The sequence below is a fragment of the Rhinichthys klamathensis genome, unplaced genomic scaffold (assembly GCF_029890125.1).
Source record: "Rhinichthys klamathensis goyatoka isolate OS25496 unplaced genomic scaffold, OSU_Roscu_1.1 h1tg000056l_1, whole genome shotgun sequence".
Lineage (NCBI taxonomy): Eukaryota > Metazoa > Chordata > Actinopteri > Cypriniformes > Leuciscidae > Rhinichthys > Rhinichthys klamathensis.
This window is the reverse complement of record NW_026606601.1, coordinates 3,501,368-3,525,211: the sequence shown is the minus strand read 5'-3', so window position 1 is coordinate 3,525,211 and position 23,844 is coordinate 3,501,368. Positions and strand designations below refer to the sequence as shown.

The 23,844-nt window shown below is 38.3% G+C and overlaps 1 protein-coding gene across 3 annotated transcripts in view; it reads left to right on the top strand.

Annotated features, from left to right (window-relative positions):
• sipa1l2 (signal-induced proliferation-associated 1 like 2) overlaps positions 1-23,844 on the top strand; it is a 66,553-nt gene that overhangs the window by 27,966 nt on the left and 14,743 nt on the right. For all 3 annotated transcript variants that reach the window (XM_056248663.1, XM_056248661.1, XM_056248662.1), the window contains exons 2-14: positions 2,487-4,211; positions 4,359-4,486; positions 5,362-5,550; positions 9,607-9,781; positions 10,102-10,205; positions 11,637-11,794; positions 12,579-13,164; positions 14,848-15,122; positions 17,550-17,774; positions 19,374-19,511; positions 20,167-20,249; positions 20,485-20,591; positions 22,504-22,916. In XM_056248663.1, the coding sequence (XP_056104638.1) occupies positions 2,840-4,211; positions 4,359-4,486; positions 5,362-5,550; positions 9,607-9,781; positions 10,102-10,205; positions 11,637-11,794; positions 12,579-13,164; positions 14,848-15,122; positions 17,550-17,774; positions 19,374-19,511; positions 20,167-20,249; positions 20,485-20,591; positions 22,504-22,916 (3,953 nt within the window). In that variant the 5' untranslated portion in view covers positions 2,487-2,839. The remainder of the gene's footprint in view (positions 1-2,486; positions 4,212-4,358; positions 4,487-5,361; positions 5,551-9,606; positions 9,782-10,101; positions 10,206-11,636; positions 11,795-12,578; positions 13,165-14,847; positions 15,123-17,549; positions 17,775-19,373; positions 19,512-20,166; positions 20,250-20,484; positions 20,592-22,503; positions 22,917-23,844) is intronic.

Genomic DNA, 23,844 nt, shown 5'->3' with positions numbered 1-23,844 from the left:
ACATTTGATGTTCTTTCAATGATTAAGATGTGAGTTTAGACATACTAGACTTACGTATTACTGAATACAGCTATAAGGTGGTGTGGTGTAAATATTAGATGATGACACTCCTGAAGTTCATTTGTTTTTCTTGTGAACCTCTGGAAGAAACATCCTGATCATATCTTACCCCAAATTGACATTATACACAATGACATTAATTTCTTGACTATTATTAATCAAAATTAATCATCATTTTCCTCCTAAATTTAGTAAATTAGAAAACAATTCTCTTTAAATTTTTTTCTATTATTATTACTATTAAATGATATTCAAAGTTGAATTTTACAAATGTTCTTTAAAATAATACTATTTTTCACATGAACTGACGGTATGTCGGTTATGTCACTATGCAAAAAAAATCGTGTTCTCTGAAATGCTAATAAAAATAATCTTTATGCGTTTAAAAAAATTGGCAAAATATAATTTCTTATTATTACTTTGGTTTTTTGGGTGGAAAAATAATTCTAGACCATTCTTGGCAGTTTTCACCCTATCATCATCATCAAGGCTTTTTGTTGTTTTGTGAAAGAGAGCCTCCTTACATGTTGCTTTTTCCTCCTTTTAATATTTAACAGCATTCTTTAATAATGAAACAGCTTGTCATTTTTTGCACATTTTTTTTTAACCTGAAGCCCAATGCTAAGTTTAGCCTGACCAGCCCTCTCTGTTCACGCCATGTTCAATTTAACCCGATGTTCAGTGCTGCTGGGAATGTTTCTGATCATGGAACTTTTGCATTTTAAATGTTTGATTACACCCACATTTTAAAAGCAATAATACCCCTACATTTCCTCTGGGGATGAACATGTGTTGCTTTGTGCCTTTGTCTAAATGTCAATAGCGTATCTTTTGATGAATGTTTAACAGAGATTTCCCCCTTTGCTAGACATCAACTGAAAAGAAAAGTAATTTCAGAGGAGGAGCAGGGTATTATGTTAGGATTAAAGATTTCTAAAACAATTGTTTTCTTTGGAATAACATGCACCCATGACTTGTGCACAATAGGACACATGTATAAAGTATATAAAGTCAATTTTGTTTTCATGTTGACATTAAATCACAGCTCTGAATCCAATGAATTTCCAGACTCTAGACGGAGGCCGTTTGAAAAAGCAAAACGTCAATGTGGTACACAGCTGGTGTCGACGCTGACACAAAGATGTGTTTATTTCAAAGGGAGGGTTAAAAGTATTGGGGTCAGTTTGTATGTAAGAGACAGACAGGACTGTGCTTCCAAAACACATTATGAATAAACGGTAGTTTAATCAGCTTGCCTTTCGAAGGATTATTTTTAGGTTGGCGAATTTCACAGCATGTCCGTGGCGGCGTCTGTCAGTAATGTAATTTTATACTCTATTCGCTCTCACTAGTACTTTATTTTTGGATTATATGATATCGGAAAGCTCTTTTACTGAAAGGCAGTCTCAGTCAGTCCGTTCACTGCACTAAACCAGTAATTCTCAATGTGTTTTTTTTGTTTTTTTTTTGCTGCAAGACCCAGATTTTACTTTGGATATCAAGTGATGACCCTACATAATACTAAAATCAAACGGAAATGTTCTTAAAATAAAATATTACAATGTATTGAAATTAACATGAAGTTCTTAAGCCAAGTGCAATTGACCGATTTAAGTGACAAAGTTTAATTTAATTTCTGGTTAGAGTTGTACAATCTTTAATGTCAACAACAAGAGATGTAGGAGTGTTTTCCTCTCTTTCAAAGGTTCATATTTATTTTTCATTTCTAGCAAAGTATGATTTATGACGAATTGCATTTTATTAATTACAATTAGCATAGTTTCTTTTCCATTTGAGAACCACTGAACTCAATGGGAGATTTTTGATTTGAAAATTAATTTGAAAAATAATTTATGGTGGAGGATAACATATTGATAAATAATTTTAATAATTTGTCATTTTCATTGTAGATTTTTTGTATTTGTGAAATAGGACATAAAAAAATGGCCATCTGTCAAGTACTTTCAAATGCAAAATAGGTAAATGAAACAAAAAATGCTTTTTTTTTCAATGTTTTGTTAACACCTCTTGAATTAATAACGTTGAATATCATTATAACTAAATGCTGTAGAGAAAGTGGTTTGAATCTGTTCAGCAATTTATCACAGGTAGTAGCGTGCATAGATCAGTAGGTCTAAGGTTTTTTTATTTAGATGTTTATCTCTAATTAGTCTCTAAGGTCAAAAAGTGGTACATTTGTTATATAAATGAATGGCATGCATTCAGGTGAAAAAGAAATTATGTGCTTTCTGAATAGACATTCAAACCCTTATTAAATTAATTGGCCTTTTTGCTGATGCTTTGTTCATTTGAGGATTTTGAGTGCTTTGCATTCTTTCAAGGTCACATTGGTATCTCTACCTCCCAAATGGATTCTCTAATGATCTCTCTCTCTTTCTCTCTCTCTCTTTCTCGTTCCTTTCCAGAGCATCAGAGAGATCCCACCTGGCTTTGTTAAGCTTACATGCCTGTGAAATGACCGTATCTTCTGCTTGCCCTCCCGTGGAGTGAGCAGTTGTCCTTGACAGTGAAACTGAGATAAAGAGACTCATTCTCCTCCTATGGATTACAGACCCATAGGTCTGAACACCCTGACGTGGGTCAGTCATCATTCACAGACTTCTCCCTGCGCCGTCAAGCTCCTTCGCTATTGCATAAAATGCTGGAGTTGGAATTTCTGTTCTGGACAATTTAACGTCAGGTATGAATATCCCTAACTTTAGGACCAGAGATACAGCAGACGAGGCCGTAGAAGCTTGAGAAGCGCCTCACCTCAGAGATGCAGACTGATGATCTTTTTGCCAAAAAGCTTCAAGCCTTGAATGGGAATATGGGACCTCCTGGCCCAAATACACAAGGAACACCTGCAGTGCCCAAGATGGGCATACGCGCAAGAGTGTCAGATTGGCCACAGAAGAAGGATGGCCACGGTCCACCACCCAGGTATGAGAGCCTAATGACGTCCTTCCAGAATGGACAACCCAGTCAATCGGCAGAAGATGTGGTCAAACAAAGCCCGGGTTCTCCTCCCAATCCGAGCTTTCTGGAGACAAAATATGGTCTTGGTAACCTTCTGAGCCACTCTCCTGGTAAAGTTCAACACGCTCTCCAGAAGAGGAGCAACAGTGACGTCACCATCAGTGATATAGGGGCGGAGGACATGGATCAGACAACAATCAACCCCAATACAGGTGCCACTTTGCACAGAGAATACGGAAGCACGTCCTCCATCAATCGTCAGGGTTTGCCCAATGAAGGGTTTTTTTGCAATCTGAAGGGTCTCCAGCCGGAACACTCAGAGCAACCGAGCGCACCACCTCCACATGGCTTTCCGGAGTTTCGTCGGTTTCCGGAGACCGCCGTTTCTCCAAGTCTCCAGACTGCTGCGCAGATTGCACGGGGGGACATTCTCTGCATTCCGAACTACTCGGACTATGTGGATAGTTCACTCTTCTACAGTCGGGAAAGGGAGAAGTCCTTCTTACAGCGGCAGAAATCTGAAAAGGGCGAGACATCCATATTCCGCAGGCTGAAGACCATGAAAAGCGAGCAGCGGCAACTTGGCGAACACGACGATTGCAGCAGACATGGTCGTCCATTGAGTTTCCAGAGATGCTTCGCCCACTATGATGTCCAGAGCGTGCTTTTTAATATTAGCGAGGCTGTTACTAATCGTGCAAACTTGGCACGTCGGAAGAATATTACCACGGGGGCTTCTGCAGCGTCCCAACACCAAATTGGTGGGGGAATGGACGGTCCTGACCCCTTACCTATTTGTGAGTCCCCTTTGGACAGCTGTGAGGAACTTGGGCAAAAAGCTTGCACCGATCCTGACGAAGGGGATGGGAAGAGTAATGGTTTGGTGCTGACCTGCCCGTACTTCCGTAACGAGATTGGTGGTGAAGGGGAAAGGAAACTGAGTGCCACCAAACCAAACAGTGGATCCCACAACAATGTGGGTGACAATTATACTATTGAGTCTACTTTAAGTTCACACTGCACCAACGCGGGGGTTTCTGTCTTGGAAATGTCCCGTGAGAATTATGCCTCTCGTGAAAATTATGCTGTTCCACGGGATTGCATCAAACGCTACATCATTGAGCACATTGACATGGGTGCTTACTACTATCACAAATTCTTCTTCAATAAAGGTATGTTTTTACAAACTAGACCTTGAATTCATGGGTCTTCTACACAATAGTGCTCTATAGTGATTGATGATTTCACTTAGTAACCAAAATAACTGTGTATCTCTCACTGTATAATGTCGACCCCTTCTTATTCTCTTTTCTTGAAAGAGCACCAGAACTACTTTGGTGTTGATGAGAACTTGGGTCCGGTGGCAGTTAGCATTCGGAGAGAAAAGCTGGAGGAGGGGAAGGAGGGCCCACAGTATAATTATAGGGTCATCTTCAGGACCAGCGAGGTAGGACGGCACCTATTAAACACTGTTTTACCACATCATTTAACAGACCTCTGTAGATCCATTGGTCTTTGAACCAGTCAAGTTCAGGGGTTTAAGTTAAGGGAAGGGCATGTCCAAACTTAATATTATTATTGTTATTATCTTTTTAATTAATTCAAATAGTTTTACATAAGTGCAATACAATCTTAAATAAGCTGAGAACGTTTACTGCATGTTTTTAACAGACAATGAGTGGGCTTCTCATTCATTTATAATTGATTTCCACCTTCCCATTAAGTACATTTCCCAATGCTTTTACATCATCTCCTCTGGATACAAATCTGAGCTACCTCAATAATAGCATTGATTGTTTTGGAAATCAGCTCAAGATGAATGATGTCTGTGGTGTACTATTGATTTTTCCATGTATGGTGATATAAATTACCTCACTGTACTACATGAGTCTCACCACTGATGCTATAACAGTCCCAACCAGTAAGGCTTTCAAATGGCAAGAGATCTTTCATATGCGCCCTGCCAGGGGTTTTCCTAAGGGTGACTGGATAGTTTGCTGAATTGGCGGTTGAGCGTACAATGGCCCTCTTGCTAAAAGCCAAAGCGTTACTTCAGCATTCGCCACAGTTAGTTGAACTCAATTATTCATCGAAAAGGTTGGCAGGGCATGTCGCTGGATTCAGCACCATAGACGAGGCACTCTTAAAGAGTGCTTTGCCATTTGAGAGACTAGAATGGTTTATCCATCTGTTCAGTAATAGGATTCGAGCTTGCCGTGTATTTCATTTAATGGATACATTTGCTCAGTTCCACCAACAATATGAACTATTTCCTTCTTTTCTATGAATATAAACTTCTCTCTTCACTCTGTCCATTTTCAGCTCACCACTTTGAGAGGCTCAATCATGGAGGATGCCGTCCCCTCCACGGTAAAGCATGGGACGTCCCGTGGTCTCCCTCTTAAAGAGGTGTTGGAGTACGTAGTTCCCGAGGTCAACATTCAGTGCCTCAGACTGGCCACCAGCTCACCTAAAGTCCCAGAACAACTGCTGAAGCTAGATCAGCAGGGGGTAAGTACAGTACTAAAATGTCTACAGTGTGTAGATAATTTATTTGATTTTACCTTTTTAAATACCATATTTATTTATTTATTAGTTATCATGCTAGAAGAACGTCCTTGAGCTAACATAGCATGTAATTAGGAGCACTATGAGGACAACGCTTTTTACAAGTTTAAATCACGTAATTGCAGTAATTATGTCATGGCGTGAACGCACCTACAGTCAAACATGATCTAAAACAGCCACATGAACTAAAAAAACAGATGAAAAGAAACACCAACATAAATTAGAAAGTGGAGTTCTGGGAGGGTCAGACACAGTATTACAGACGCGTCTTACTTGTGTTTCAGCGTTATTTAAAATTTATTTTGTATTAAACCACATAGCTTGTAATTAATTAGTTAAGATATGCTGTGATTTGAAAATTGAACCTGGATTTTTATTCTTATTTTACATGTATACACAGACGTTTCATGGAACGTTAGGTCATGAATATTTGCTTCAAAAGTCATGGAAATTTATTGGTAGAAATGTGTATGAACCCTGCTGTATTGTCCAGTCAGCATACAAGACCAGAACTATTATTAACTACTATTATTAACTATTATTTTATGATGTGCTCATATTAAAAGAGAGACTGCATAGAATGTTTCTTCATTTATTTGTTTTATGTTTGTTATCCCATATGACCATTTTTAAAATAAAAATAGAAACAAATAAAATATATTTTTTAAAGTCGACAGTTTATAAATTAATCTAATTTAATCTTGTAAAAGAAATGTAGCAGTTACAGGACCTAAGGTATACTGTTTCCCTTATGCAGATATGACCATTTTAATTAAAAATGTTGATGTTATATAATACTTCCATTAACCTTTTTTGTTAACTACCCAAATATATGCTTCTTTTGTAAGTGCAACATTAAGCATTTCCCACAATACAGACAGGCTGTAAAATAATCGTACCACCGTTTGGACAGTAAGAGACAGTTTGGCTAACACAAAGTGACAGGAGGGAAGAAACCTTCATTCTCCGTGATGATTCATTGCAAACAATGTACAATGTTGTGAACCGTACATGTCCGCAAGGCCTGTAATTACTAAGACATAATCAAGTGGGGGTTTAAGAAACCATCAGTTATATCCTTCATACGTCCCATTCGCTTAGTTTTAGTGCATACTGATAAAACCAGAAACAGATGTTTTAAACCTCTGCTGATGATGTGACATTCTTAAAAGCTGTTGTTCATTTGATAACTTAAGCAAGATTGAGCTTGTAAAGTAGTTCCTTTGGGCAAGGCGCCTATCAGGTGCTGCTGTGTTGATGGCCTTACAACATTTCCGTTTGAGGGTTCAAATTGCAGGTGTGTCAGGATAAGACAGTGTTTTACTAAAGGAACCTTTTATAAAAACAAAGATCCAATTACCTATTGACAGACCCGAACTGCTTAGACTGAGAGTGGAACAGAGAGATGAGCAGTTTTGTCAGTAAATTGACTGAATGGAATCTGAGAAGGAGTTAAAGTCTTGATCGATATTGCAGCCACACGACGGCCAGAGTGGAAAACCTGAACAGTAACCCTGTAGATTCAGAACAATGAATGCATTGAGTGCAGTTAGTTGTCAAATTAATGATGGTAATTATTTCGAATGGTATTTAGTCATCTCAAATCAATCAAGTTCAACGAATACCTTATTGAGGACCTCATTGTAAAAATGATGATTCAACTATTGTCTGCCCTTCCAGCATTCAGACAGGAGGTAACTAGTTTTCAAGGCAAATTATTCAGCAAAACCACAGAAAACATCACCATGGCAACCACCTAGCCACACATAACGGGCCGCTTGACCCATCTGAGACGCTCCCAACTGTGACCAGCAACACTTAGGGTGAAAATGAAAGAAAATCATTGCTTGTCTTATGCTTTCTTGAGTCTCCGTCTTTGTCCATTTTTTTTTTCATCGTGCCTCCATACTCTCTCCCAATTCTACCCCCTCTCTGATAATGGCTTTTTTGGGGGGGTTTGCTATTCCCCTCTAGACTAGACTGTTGGTGGCATTTTTATGGCACAAAAGCCAAAGCAATTGTAAGAATAGCACTAAAATTGCTTTTACCATTTTTTAAAAAATTGGTACGAGGTGGGAATTATGGGTGATTTCGGACAATTATTGTAGACCTCTTAAAAATTCCTATGTCATTGTAAACCAGCTTTCTTCAGATTGTCCCCCGTTCAGCATTTCCTATTATTTTTATGTTAAGTATCATATTTTTACATTATTTTTTAATAATTGTCCAAATAAATGCTTGTTTGGCTGTCTGAAGCCCAACAACTGGTTCCATAGCCTCTTCCTTTAGTTTCTGGCTGGTATGTGTGTCTCATACATTATGCAAAAGTGGCATCTGAGGCCAGTCTGCATGTCATGTGTCAGGCTTTTGCATAGATTGATAGCACTTAACATGACTATATCACCACTTGTGGTCGACAATGTATATCACCAGAACATAATGTGCTATACAAGTGCTTTAAATGGTTTCCTGTAGACTATGTTGAAGATTGGATAAATGTCTTTTTTTTCTCCTTTTTTTTTTTACTGTGCTCTCTTGTGAGGTCGCAATTTTTTATTTTATTTTAGAAGTGCTTCTAAATTGATTCTATTATGTAGTAAATCCTGCCATGTAATATGTAAGGGACAGTGTTGTTATTTTTAACTGAAATATATTTTTTGTTAATTGAAATTAAGCAGAAATAAAATAAAAATATACATATTAAATGTGTATTAAATAATAAAAACGTAAACAAATATGAGAAATCTTGGCAACTAATTGAAATAAAATAAGTGGAAGTTGAAGTGCTAACATTATTCAAATTAAAACTGAAATAAAAATAAATTAAAGCTAAACAGAAATATATATATATATATATATATATATATATATATATGTATGTATATGTGTATATATATATATACACTACCGTTCAAAAGTTTGGGGTCAGTGAGAATTTTATTTTTATTTTTTGGAGGAAAAAAAAATCAATACTTTTATTTATCAAGGAATAATTAATTTGATCGAAAGTGACAGTAAAGACATGTATAATGTTACAAAAGTCTTTTGAACTTCCTATTCATCAAAGAATCCTAAAAAAAAAAAAAAAAATGTACAACTGACAGACCAACAACTGTTTCAACATTGATAATAATAATAAATGTTTCTTGAGCATCAAATCCTCATATTATACTGATTTGTGAAGGATCATTTGACACTGAAGACACTGACACTGGTGATGCTGAAAATTCAGCTTTGATCACAGGAATAAATTACACTTTACTATATATTCACACAGAAAACAGCTGATTTACACTGGAATAATATTTAATACTATAACTGATTTTTGTTGTATTTTTAATCAAATAAGCGCAGCCATGGTTAGCAGAAGAGAATTCTTTTAAAAGTATTTAAAATCGTACCGACCCCAAACTTTTGAATGGTAGTGTATGTGTGTATACATATATATATGTGTGTGTGTGTGTGTAAAATGACGAAAGCACATAACAAAATTACTACAACCTAAACTAAAATTAAAAAGAAAACATTAAATTAAAGCTAATTCAAAATATTAATAAATACTATAATGGTATATAAACAATACTAAAATAACACTGGTAAAGGGTTAATATACAGTCAGGGCGGTCCTTATTGCAGAATAAACGCAGAAAGGATGATCAAGACCCTGATGCCAAGCAGAGTTTTTTTCTACTTATTAAACAGTTTGGGTTTAAATTATTGTATTATATGTAAATAAAGAGACCACAGAATGATGCAATACATGAAATGACTACAGTCTAGAAGATCAGTGTCCCGGAATGAGTAAAATGTACTGTACGGTGTAATGTTCATTTATTTAAAAGAAATGACCACAGAATGCAGTGATTGGCCAGTATTTCAGAGAGCCATGTAATAGATGTAATTAGGGTTGAGGGAAGGATGTAATAACTGGCTCAAACTTGTCAAATATCATTACTATGATTGAAACTGATTGTGTTTTTATTATTTTGAAATTTGTAGCTGAGTTACCAGCACAAAGTGGGCATCCTGCACTGCCAGGCCGGGCAGAGCACAGAGGAGGAGATGTACAATAACGAGAGTGGTAGTCCCGCACTGGATGAGTTCCTGGATCTACTGGGTCAGAGAGTCCGACTGAAGGGGTTCAGCAAGTACAGGGCACAGCTGGACAACAAAAGTGAGTGCTCTTCTCACGATGATATCTTCAAAATGTTTGAATGTTTGAACCGCGTTCACTGCTGTGAATCCTTGACAAGCTGCTTGGCAGCTTCGGGTTCATTTCTGAAATGGGTTTTGTTAATACCATATTTGTTCTCAGTCAGTGCATATAGGGCATTGGACAGTTTCTCATAATCTCTTAGTCTGTGCAGATGAGCCATTTGCTAATTAATATTGAACTGCAAGAGACTAATTTCGTATTTCATCATGAGTGTACGTGTCTTTTTAATTTACTGCTTTTATACTCATATGTGTGATATAATCACATGTTCTCTGCAGCGGACTCCACTGGCACTCACTCTCTCTACACCACCTATAAAGACTTTGAGCTGATGTTTCACGTCTCTACAATGCTGCCCTACACGCCCAACAACAGGCAACAAGTGAGTCGGACTTTCAGCTATCACATGACCTCAGAAAAAATATTAAGCAGCACTATTATTTTCAACATTGATAATAAGAAATGTTTCCTGAGCAGCAAATCAGCATATCAGAATGATTTCTGAAGGATCATGTGACACTGAAGACTGGAGTAATGATGCTGAATATTCAGCTTTACCATCACAGGAATAAACTACTTTTTACTTTTTAAATGGTAGTAAATTATCACAACGTTTCATATAAAATGTAGATATTTAACATATGTGCTTTGGTCCCATTATTATTTTATTATTACAAACAAAAAAGCAGCTAGTCCAAGATAGAGCAGCCTTCCTGCTGATTTATGCACACTTGAATAAGCACCTGGTCAAATGAGATTCAGGTCTGATCACTTACTCAGTCCTGTCTACACAAAACTCTTTCAGCCCTCGTCAGCTTTCTCTTCAAGTGCCTGGTCTTGATCTGTGATCTGTGCATCTACAGACCTCACAGAGCCCAGACCAATTGTCCTGTATCCTGCTAATTGTAAACACTTCAGCGGGCAGGCCACGTTGTCATGGCAACCGTCTGAATGCCCCATCTTAAAAAAAAAAAGAAAAGCAAGCTCCCTTTTCAGTTGCACAGTGAAGAGCAAGACATATCAAGGATGATTATTAAAAATGTTATTTTTTGATGCATTTAAGATGTGAAAGGCTGTACTTATTTATTTGGGGGAACAATTTATAAAAGATTTATTTCCTTCATCCGCTGTACTTTTTAAAGGGCGAAACAATCCTAATAGAGTCGTAGATTAATTTACCACCATGACAGCTTTCCATCAGTGACTTCCTGAAATCCCCATCCCCTGAGCTCAGTCGGATAATGAAATTGTGATTTGTGCTTTTGAAAGAAAGCTGTTTTTACAGAATGATTAGAAAGAGAAGTAAAGGAGCCCTTGAAAGTGTATTTATTTGGCGGATTTGTGGTTTTCTGTCCATAGGATCATAGTCCAATAGGGATAATCTTAGAATATAAGCTGGTGAAGATCTCCACAGCTTTGAGTTTTAGTTCAGTACACCTCTGATCCTCTCTCTCTCTCTCTCTCTCTTCTGACAAAGAGATTAATCCAAGTACAGTAGACTAGAGCTAAACCTTTATATTTACACGTTACCTAAGCTTTCTTACAAACAGTTATTTGTCTAGTATGCCGTATGTTACAATTATGTTTCGTCAAGTACAATGTCCCAGAGCTTGATTAGTCTTCTTTTGTTTTGTTTATTTCATTTTATTTTGTGTCGTTTCATTGCGTTTTTTATTTTATGCACATATTTCCATGTGTTTTTGAAGTTTATTTTTGCTTTCGGTTTCTGATTAGATGTCTGTAACTGTAACTGGTTTCTTTTTAAAATGTGCACTGTGTTGACTTTCTTCCTATTATCTGTTCCCCTATTCAGCTACTGAGGAAGAGGCACATTGGAAATGACATCGTTACCATAATTTTCCAGGAACCAGGAGCTTTTCCATTCACACCCCAAAACATACGCTCTCACTTTCAACATGTCTTCATCATCGTCAAAGTCCACAATCCTTGTACAGAGCATGTGTGTTACAGGTAAGATGTAAAATGTCTATTAATTTTCATTTTCAGCCTAGCCTGTTCAATACTCGTTCTGTTTTCCAATAAGGATGGTGGTTTGGCTTATACATGTGTCTTTTCCTGAACTAAATACTGTTTTTAAAGTCATGCCTAACTCATCCTGAATAAATCCAATTTTGCAAATTAGAGATTTCATCTTAGTGGGACAGGGGGTGGAGGCAGATGAAGATGCTTTCCAAACAGCTTGGTGACAGTCAGATTTGACCTCTCAGAACGATAGGGAGGATTAAAGGATAAGATCGAAGGGAATTCAATTTCCAGTCTTATTTACTCAGTGTGTGTCTCTTAAGCTTGTTCAGCGTAACATTGCAGAGAGCTGAAGGAGGCTGGAACCTGTCTCAAAGCAAAATTGCTTGTCTCATCTTATGAGCAGATCTGTGAGAGACTTCTGCGGCATGATTTCAGAATTGATGTCAATGTTGAAGTCAAACGGAAAAACCTCTCTATGCATTTTTTCTCACAGGAACCATGTGGCCTTTGTGCATATGACATATTAATGTTGAATGTTGAAATAATATCTCCTATCCTAGCTTAATTTTATATATAAAAGTATATAAACATTTATTTTTATATATATATATATATATATATAAAATATTATATTATTAGATGTTGTTCAAAAGTTTGGGTTCTTTTATGTTTTGAAAGAAGTGTCTTGTGATTTTAATTTTGTTGGATTATTTGATGCTTAGAACAGCATTTATTTGAAGTTACTAAACTCTTTTCATCATATTTCTAGTGTTGCGGTTGCCAGATCCAAAGATGTGCCTCCGTTTGGACCTCCCATACCCAAGGGAGTGATGTTCCCAAAGTCTGCCGTTTTCCGGGACTTCCTGCTAGCCAAGGTGATCAACAGCGAAAACGCAGCCCACAAGTCTGAGAAGTTCCGCGCCATGGCGACGCGTACCCGCCAAGAATACCTTAAAGACCTAGTGGTAAACTTCACCGGTGCAACGCCTGTGGATGCATCAGGTGCAAAATTCAGCTTCATCACCCTAGGCGCCAAAAGGAAGGAACGCAGCCGCCCAAGGAACAATGCTCATCTGTACAGTACGGGAGCCATCACGTGGTCGGTGGTTGCCCGGGACAGCTGCCAGTCCACCGATATCGGTTGTTTGCTGTCCATCTCCCGCGAGTTTGTGGCGCTCATTGAGGAAGCAACCCGGGAAGTGGTTTTCAACTGTTACTGCAAGGACGTGATTGGTTGGAGCTCGTCCTCCACGGTTGGCAGGGTGAAGCTCTTTTACGAGCGTGGCGACTGTGTGGTGTTTTCCGTGCAGGACGGATGCCCAGAGGAAGTTCGAGAGGTCGTACAGCGATTAGAGGTATGAGTAGCCAATCCAAGAGGAAATATCAAGTTTAACCTAAGATGAAGCTCAGACCAAGCTTGCCTTTTACTGTGAATAAGCGAGCAGTGTTGGTCTACAGGATCAAGTTTCTCTCGCAATCAGGGGCCAAGGGTCAATGGATTAGCATTATGAAGGTAGAAAGACCATGTTAGAGCAAATTACAGTACCTTAGTTTACCTTAAGCTTACCAGAACCATTCACTTTGGGATAAGAACATACATCAACACACACCTTAATAAAACAATATTAGTTCCACTTCTTGCTTTATTGCCACCCATTCATGCTCAGTTGGGCCAGACCTGCAAGCTACAGTGCAATGGAGGCTTAAATGGGTATACATGCTGTTTATGGTGATCGACCCAGTCAGCATGTGTGGTCCATTCTCTTTGTGAGGTTTGACAGCTTGTAAAATACTGTGCTTTAACTGTTCACAAGCTCTTAAATGTGTTTTTTACATTGGGTGGTTTGCTGTCATCATCATAGCATTTGTGCAGCAGACCATCAGCACTGAATTAAAATTCAGTCATCATTTACTCACCCTCGTGTCATTCCAAACCTGTATGGCCGACTTTTCTTATGTGGAACACAAAAGAAGTATTTTAAAAAGTATTGTAGTTTATTTGTTTTTGTCCATAAAATAAAAGTCAGTGACTTTTTTTTGTACCCCATTGGCTTGCATTGATTAAGAACATCCTTTTCTCTTGTGCAGAAGAAAGTAAGTGAATACAGGTTAAGAACGACATGAGGGTTTACACTTTTGGGTAAACTGTCCCTTTAGTATTACAATTTATGGTTTAAGTTTTAAGCATTTCAATTTAAATCTAGGTGTTGGGTGGGAAAACATTATATTTTTAGCAGATAATAGGGTTTAATATTGTAAAAGCCAAGCTGCGTCTAAATAAACCCTTTCAGTTACACTTTAGTTTAGGGTCCAATTCTCACTATTAACTAGTTGCCTATTAGCATACATATTAGGATATTGGCTGTTTATTAGTACTTATAAAGCACATATTAATGCCATATTCTACATTTCCTAATCTTACCCAATACCTAAACATTACTACCTTACTAACTCTTAACAAGCAGTAATTAGGAGTTTATTAAAGACAAAGTCGTAGTTAATAGTGAGAATTGGACCCTAATATAAAGTGTGACCATCCTTTCTAACTTAAAAAAGTTTTTTTTAAGCACCTCAATCTCATCAAACTGCTTTTGTTGTTTTTGTGGGTGCTTATAAAGATGCCTTTGGGCTCTTAGTAGCTTTGCAGAGTCTGAGTAAGATCAGCTTAAAACAGTTTGCTTAAAACTGTGTGTTTTTGGATAAAGTGCATACAAAAGGTTTAAGCTGCTATGTCACACATACGTTTGTTTTAGGTGTCAGATTCTCAGTTCGGGTTGTAGGAATGTGTTATTCATGAGACAATCAGCATGTTGTGCTCTCTCATGTTGGTTTGACATCGGTTAATTTCATCCTTCAGAGACCTGGCTTCAGTCATCATCTATATCTCTGCATACCTGCTAACCCATCTGCATGCTTACCTGTGCAGGACCTTCTGCCCATCATCACAGCACAGATTTTATCTTTAAAAGTTGCTGAGGTGACAAAAAGCCTAGTTTTAGATGGTTAAAGTCATTACGTCTGCTCTGTCTTCTCCGCAGATGGTCACCAAGGGTTGTGAGACTCTAGAGATGATCCTGCGCAGAAATGCCCTGGGACAGCTGGGCTTCCATGTCAACTTTGAGGGTGTGGTAGCCGACGTGGAGCCGTTCGGGTTCGCCTGGCAGGCAGGACTTCGCCCTGGATGCCGTTTGGTGGAGATCTGCAAGGTCGCTGTTGGGACTCTAACTCACGAGCAGATGATTGACTATCTGCGGACCTCCACACCTGTTACGGTGGTGGTCATACAGCCACATGAAGATGGCACCCCCAGAAGGTACAGTTTGTCTTCCATTGGTAGCTTTTCGTTTCCTCCTTGCGTATTAAAATGTAAAAATTGTTCTTTAAATTCTGTTCAAAATGCTGAAAATGTGTTTATTACTCAAAGATGCAGCATGTGTTATAAACCTGGTATTTTCTTCGTCATGGCCACATTTACAAAAACAACCCTCAAAACTGAACCTTTAATTCGGACAGATGGGCCACACCAGTTTCTCATGGGTAAACAGAGGTCATCTCCAAAAGAGAAGATTAATCCTCTTGAGATAATCTGTGAATGATATGATTATAGTCTGCTTTAAAAAAAATTTTTTTAGCCTTTACATGAAAGAAACCAACTGTCCTGAAATAGAAAGCGACCCAGAACCCTGTTGAACTTTGTTGAACACGTGCCTCATGTTCTGTTTGCTCATTTCAGAAGAGCTGAGGGCTTACCATGAACATCTGAAGGCAGAGATTAAAGTGACCCTCTAGACTGTCAATAACTGGATTGACTTTTATCGCCCCCCTGCAAGGCATGAAAGCCACAGATATCAAGCGCTCTGTGCTCTTTGTAAACACGAATTTAAAGAAGATTGCTCGCATTTCTGGTTGACTTTAACTGCTCTAAATAGCTGTATCTTGGGCAAGTCGTTTCCAGAGAACTATAGTTAACAGAAGCATGCCAGGACAAGTCAGGGTTGTATTTGGTTACAGATCAGAGAGATTAGCAATAATATTGTGATAGGATGTAAAAATTAATTTAGTTCTGCAGTCTGTAGAGATGTCTCGAACTTTATGGTAAATTAACGTGCATATTTTTTTATTTGCAAGACTTTGTTTGTACGACATTTCTCAATTCCATGAATTTGTTTGTGAGAGTCTAAGAGTGCATTGTTCTTCATAGAAGTACTTTTTGAAGTACTGTATTTCGTTGTAGAGGCTTTGAGAATCTGTCTTGAGAGCCCTCGCCTGTTCCAGCTCTTCGTTCAAGAAGATCACCAGAGATTCTTGTTTCGGAAGTATTTCAGTGCGTGTGGTTGGAACAGAGTGGATTAGATCAGAAACTCATCATTAACCATCAATGAATCCCGCCGGTGTGGGGTGGACTTGTTCATTTTCTGTTTGTTCTTTTGGTTTCTCCCTTTCTAATAACATCCGCCACAGATAATCACAGGAAAATACAGTACATCATTTATCTGATACCATTTGTCATCTGATTTGCGGATGTGTCTTTTCTCTTGCCAAACAGCCCTGCGGTGATTATCTTTTAATATTTTCTGCCAATTTCCCTCACAAAATAATCCCTTGATGCTGAATTTTGCATTTCACATGCAATGACGGACTAGAAAAATACTCTATCTTAATAAATTGGAATGGATTCATAGAAATAGCCTGGCTCTAAACACAGCTAACAATTATTTACAGTGGTGGGGTCCAAAAACCTGAGACCACTAGTGAAAATGCCTCCATTTTGATTTATCCAAAAAACAGGTCAATCCATAGTATGAATGTGATTAATCCCTTCTGGCTTTTCTATAATTAAATATGTTGTCAGGTATGTATCGTGCTTTAATGCAAGTTGTTTCTAAGTGGAGATAATCACTGGGTTCGCTGATGTAGGCGCCCCATGAACATGAAACACACATTATGCTCGCTATCACAAAGCATGTATGTCCTATATATCTTAGAGATCAGGTAATAATGCTAGCTTGATGTTGTGCTGCATCGTCCTGTTTAAAGGAGCAGGAAATTCTAAATGCTAATATGTACAGGAAAGTAACTCAACCTAAAAACACAAATCAGTTTACAATTGTTCACCATGTTCAAAATGAGATCTGAGTCATCAAAAATAAAATATGCATCTATTTTGAGTCATGTGCACTGATTTGAACTAATAAGCCCCTCTAATATATGAAATGGATACAGTGGTAAATTGACACATGACAGTAAAGACATTTAGAATGTTACCAAAGATTTATATTTCAAATAAATACTGTTCTTTTGAACTTTCTAGTCACCAAAGAATCCTGGTTTCCACAAAAATGTTAAGCGGCATGACTGATTTCAACATTGATCATAAGAAATGTTTCCTGAGCAGTAAATCATCATATTAGAATGATTTCTGAAGGATCATGTGACATTGAAGACTGGAGTAATGATGCTGAAAATTTAGCTTTGCCATCACAGGAATAAATTACATTTTATAATATATTAAAACGGAAAATAGTTATTTTAAATTGTAATAGTATTTCACAATATTGGTGTCTTTACTGTATTTAATAAATGCAGCAGTGATGAGCATAAGAGACATCTTTCAAAAACATTTAAAAATGTACCAACCCCCTTAGTGAATTTATAAATATACAATGGTATTACTATGATACTATGTCCAAAAAAATAAACATTGTAACGTGTAAACCCCATGGTAATTTGTGATTTTCAGAGGTGCCTCGGAGCTGTATCGTGTCCCCGTCATGGAGTATAAGACTCTTGGTGGCGGCCCTGGTTGGCACAGGATGACTCACGTTCCCCAAGGGCTGCCGCTGTCTCGAGTTTCTCCCACTCAGGGTCCAGATCAACCCTCCCCGGGTCAACAGATGTTCCAGTACGCGCAAGCTGCCATCTCACGCAGCACTTCTTTCGATAAGAAGTACCAGGATGGATCCAGGTAGGAGATATGTGATAATGTCATTCCAAACACCTAAGCTGCTCTTTCATTCAAATATTTACCTGTAATTTCACTAGTGTATATTATTTACTTTACTTTACTTTACTTTATACTTTATTGTCAGACGAGTCTGAAATTTTTCTTGCATAACAGTGTATGTTTACAACATCTAACATACATTCTACATTGACATCCACTTACACATCACATATTATACCTTCAAAATAATACAACATACATACAACGTACATCTAACATACATTCTACTTTGACATACACTTACACATCACATATTATATCTTCAAAACAATACAACACTTATACATCTAACACCTTCACAGTATCACGATCCAAATCTCATGAAAATGTGAGGAAAAACTATAGGGAAGAGATGGAGGTGCAGAGTGGATTGGTTGGTTTGTGTAATTGATCTCAGCAAATACAGCATGTTGGTCATCCAGAATTCAGCTGTTTTTTGTGAATGTGCGCGTGCATTGTTCAATGCATTGATTTCTTCAGCATTTAAAAAAAAGATGTCAATACAGTCTCTAGGCCTTTTCTCTTCTAGGCTGTCTTCTGTCATGTTTGATATTCAGAATGGATACCACCCATTTTGTATATAATGCTGATTGATCTGAAAATTAGTTTTACATGGACCGCTAAAGCAAAAACATGCCTGAAGTCAGAAACGATGACAAACTATTTTTTGGCTCATAATACACACTGAAAATTGATTAAATCGACTTAAATTATCTCTCTAAATAGTGCACTGCCTTTGCCAACTTCTCTTATTCTCATTACTGTAATGATGTCTGAATCCCAATTTTTTTTTTTTTTTTTTTTTACATATAAATATTACATATTAAAAATCATTATACTATTAATATATAGTATATAGTTGGTCGCCACTGTGAATGTGTCAACAAAGGTAACAAACAGCTACACCTGGTTTTCATCGGGCTCAGCAACAGGAACTTTAAGGAACAATGATTCATCACTGTGATGTCTGATCATTCACACATATCTCTGCTGACATATCCACTGGGAAACCCCAAAAAGGAGCATATAGAGGCTATTAAGGATGATACATGCCACCCTGTGGATTAAAGAAAGCAAAAAAGTATGCAACAAAAGTCTGATGTGGCTTTGGCATTTCTCAGGAGACGCCTTTCAGGGTGAGCTAATTGGGAACTTGATTTTCCGGTGCTGTAGACTTGGGATCCCTTCATAATGCGTGTCTTCTTGTGCAATTGAGTGACTGTGTGTTGCCTGCTTTCGTCTTCACCTTGTCTGAAATGCACACACCTTTGTGGCCTCTTCACCCAGGCTGTCATCCCGTCCTCAGCTGGGATCTGTGTTGCACATGGCATGTCATTCCTTCCTGGAGTATGTTTCTCTTATTTCCCCTCTGGAATGCAGACGTTCCCAGCCCTGGAGACACGGGGTCCTGCTATGAATAGAATCTGCTCCACCACTTTTTTTTGACAGTGTTTCCTCCCTCCGGTCCAGAATATGAATGAGTCTTGTTGCAGTGCTCTCATTGCTTGTGCTACCAGAGTTTTGATTAATGAGCTTCTGCCCTGTGTTTGCTCATTGCAGGGTGTTGCAGGACTTTGAGATGGTTCAGAGTCCGTCTGGAAATCCCGGCCAGCACTACTGCAGTTCTCCCAGTAACCAATCAACCTCCAGTGACCCCGGTCCCTGCGGCACATGGGCCCAGAAAGCCGGTTATGATGGGTAATGAGATTCTGTTCGCCTCAGCCTTGTAACTCGGAAATAAAAGAGCCTAGCAGGTTTAGAGGTTATCACAAAAGTCTAATCATATGAGATTTGGTGCAAATCTTTGGTGCAAACAGAATTAGAGTAGGATGTCTAGTATGAGCTAATATTTCATGACCAGCTTTGTAAATATCAGCTGTTCTTTCACAGACAGACACACAACACCAGAGGGTCTTGAAACCTCCCTGCCCCACCAATGCTAGGATAGTTAACAATGACCTCTACATCACCTTGCTAAACCAGTCAACCATTCACTTTAAACAAACATTTCATGTTATACATTTTTCATTATGTAGTGTTAAGGGGGTTTTTTTTGTCCCAAATTTTGGACAGAATCACAATCTGTGCTTAATAGTGCTGCAAAAATATAATCAGGGACTTAGCAAAGACCAATCACAGTCACTTTTCTGAAGATTAAAGACAATTATAAAATGTAGAAAGATCAAGGAACATTTTATTTTTATAATATGGCCCTCCCATATTTACCCTCCATATGAAATGTATTAATCAGGCTGATGCAACATGCTTGGGTAGTAAAAACAAAATATCATTAATGTCTATGAATAATGCCAGTGGACTTTTACAATACAATGATATGCTGCTTATCCCATAGATCACAATCACCTGCACTTCATGATCAGCCAGAAGAAAAAGAAGGAGATAGAGAGCACAAACTGGAGAGGACGCGGTCTGCCGGTATGGAAGCATTGTTTTTCTCAAGCACCAATGCAGATTAACCTTCATTAGTTGCAAGTGACTTGTGTAATTTATTTACCTACATTAATTGACTGATTTACTTGTTTTATGAACTTAATCTCTATTAAATAACCTGAGACATTTTCTGTTAGTCATTTGGTTTAAGATTTGATGAACTAATTGGTTTTAAAAGCACAGTGCTTTAATGTCATGTAACCACATCCATTATTTCCAGGATCACCTTGTGTACCAGAGGCCAAGTGGCACATCCCATCCACCAAGATCCTGAACCGAGGTATACAGAGACAGGGGGCGAAAGACTCACCTGGTAAATTTCCTCGTGTAAGTAATCAATCATTTGAACTATAAAACAGATTTTTTTTTAATAGCACTGGGACCTTGTTTCCTTCTGCTAGTCTACATTTGTAGCATTCCAGCCAGCGGTTTCCTAGTTTACATATGAACTTCTGGTTATTGGAGCGTAAACATCTTTATGATACAGTAAATGTCTTGTACTGTACAGCAACAGGACCATATTATGCTACGCGAATGCAGTGCAATGTCGGTGCAAGTGTCTGTGTGTTTATATGTGGCTGATGGGTGCAGTGACCTCATTAGTCAGGAACGTGTAGTTGGCAGCATTGCAAATGCACCACATTTCTCTGTGTGGTTGAGGGTAGTTGTGAAGGGGAGGTCATTGGTTTGGAGGAAAGGGGGGTTGACATCTATGGCAGATGGCTCATAGTGTCACATCCAGTCATGCAATCCCTGTGGAAATTGACGTAAGAAACTGGACGCCAGCGCAGTTACAGGACACCACACTGTACTTTCTGACTTGGTAGCTCCAACATCAGGAGCCTGTGCATCAGGTTAAGTACAAATACATCGGATTTATCAAGCACGAAAAGGTCACCTTACCCTTGCTTTTTGCAGTCGATGTTGATGCTAACGGCAAGAAACTTCATGGGTCATGTTTATATCATATTACTTAAGCAAAGCCCTGCATTCCTGCATTACTTGATTCACAGAACTGACAGCTTTTTGCAATAGTGTATTGACCACATTGGCTTTAGCCAGAAGGGACATTTGGAAATGGTGCACCATAGTAGATCTTCCAAAGCAAACCATGCATTAAAGTTTAAAAATCATCTGCTTTCCATTCATTTGAAAGGGCTTAAATTTAGAGGATGCAATTTAACCGAATAATCAATTATTAATTTTCCATGAGATTGGTTACAGTAGGTAGTAATGGCGCAGAGCTGCTCTTCTGTTTGTTGCTGTTATTGCTCTGCTAAATGCACTTCAGCTCTCCGGGGGTCTTCCTTCCTTCATCCATTTTTGTTGGATTGTATTGTGACCATGAAGTAAACAAATGTTGCATTTCGATGAAATGGTTTGCCTGCCTCGTATTCAGTGCCAAAGTACAAATGATAGATTTTTAAAAAGGAACAAAGGAATAAGACTAATGTTTTATTATTATACAGTAAAATAATATATGATATTTATATATACACATATAATTGGTTTTATCATAAATGTGTGTTTGTTTATATATGAACATGTATGTGTATATGTGTATATATTATTTAATTATATAATAAGAAATGTTTCTTGAGCACCAATTTAGCATATTAGAATGGAAATAGTTATTTTAAATTGTATTCATATTTCATAATACACTTTTAGGGTAGGATTTACTTTTAATCAATTTTCACTCAGAAATTGCTAGTAAATTTCACAAATAATTACAAAGAAATGAAGAAGTAACATTGAATTAAACATGAGTAGAAAATAAGAAAATAAGTAGAAAGACTGAAATAGTATTTTCTTGTAAAACACTCCAATAATCTTTGTTTTTTCTCTTACAACTTTGACAAAACAGTTTTTATAGTGTATTTCTGTTCTTGTCCACATACAATTAGAGGGAGTAAAGTTTAATGCGTATTTGGCGTGCTGTCCGGGGGGGAGGGCTCCTGTAAATGGTTAGGACTAGAAGTGTGGAGAAGGGGTGGTGGAGGGGTGCTGCTAAACTGTCAACGAATTGAGCTGAGACTGCTGAATATATATATATATATATATATATACACCTCTTATCGTTGATTGCTGAGTGCTCTCCACTCATGTTAATTATCTGAACGTGCTCCTCCCGAACTTTGTTAATAAAACATCATATAAGTGCAGCCTTGATAAGAATAAGAGACTTCTTTCAAAAACATTCAAAAGTCATAATAATTGGTCAACTTTAATCTTCCAGACCCGTGAGAAGAGCTGCCACAGTCATTGCTCCAGCCACTCCAGTAACAACACCCTCTCCAGCAATACTTCCAGCGGCAGCGATGAGAAACATTTCGGTTCTGGAGACCCGATGGATCCAGAGTCCCTGGGTCTCACTTACATAAAGGGGGCGTCCACTGACAGCGGCATAGATACAGCACCCTGCATGCCCCCTCCACCCCCTTCCCTGCCCCTGACTGGGGTGGGACCCTCACGGATGGTCTTGAGGGATGGGACGGGACTCCCGTGGCCTCTGGAATACCACGAGGACGGCGAGACAGATGAAGGAAGGGCAAAGATGTTCTTGTCTCAAGGATACGTTCCCGTTACACCTACCGGTCACACCACAGATGGCAGCACAGGAGATCTAAGCGAGATCTCCTCTCTTTCCAGGTCAGATGGTTTGTCTTTTGGTTTTATTTTGGTTTTAAGATTTTTTCTTTAGGATTTTTTTTTTTTTGTTACGTTTATGTTTTTATGTAAATTTATAGCTTTGGTCTTCAATTGTGAAACTTTCCTGTAACATTAAGAGTGGTGGTTATCAGTGAAATATTATTTCTTATTCTTGCTGATTCAACTAAGCAAGACTTAAGGGCGTTTTCACACCTGAAAGTCCGCACCAAAGTTCACGTTTTGATACATTTTATACTTTCAGAAAGTTTTGGTTTGGTTTCACACTGCAATTACGCGAGCGCACTAAAGAACTTTACGTGACGTACTTGCGTCCTGTCGTCGTCATCTATGTGGGCTGCATCTTGACATTGATTGGTTTTGTAAATGGACGTGCGTCTGACGTCAGCGTGTTGTCAATTCGGCGGGTAACTTTGACTACATGAATGAACAGACGCATATCGTTGGAACTATATTGTTATTTTTATGGCATAATTACCTGCAGCACTAACTATACACAAGGCTAGTTCAAATTCGCCAAATGAACGTCCTCGTCGTGCGAACATTTTATCGTCGCCGGCAGGAAAGGAGGAGAAGACTGCAAGTTGACTTCTTATTATGTCATCAGACCATACTTCAATTAAAAACCTCGTCTCCTCCTCTCCCCATGTGCTACCACGGCTCATTTTTCCTGCCACCTTCTGTTTTTTCGGCTATGCGGGAACCACCGGAACTTCCTGTAAAAGGTCTGAAAGTCCGAACCATACAGAAATGCTTTCACACTAGAAACGAACCAAACCTTTGTTCAGTTTGATCCGGACCGAGACTACCTCTTTTCGTCGAACCAAATTTCATCTGTTTGGTCCGGACCGTGGTCCGAGGTAGGTTTCACACCTGTAATTTTGATTCGGACCAAACTGAAAAGTCCTAA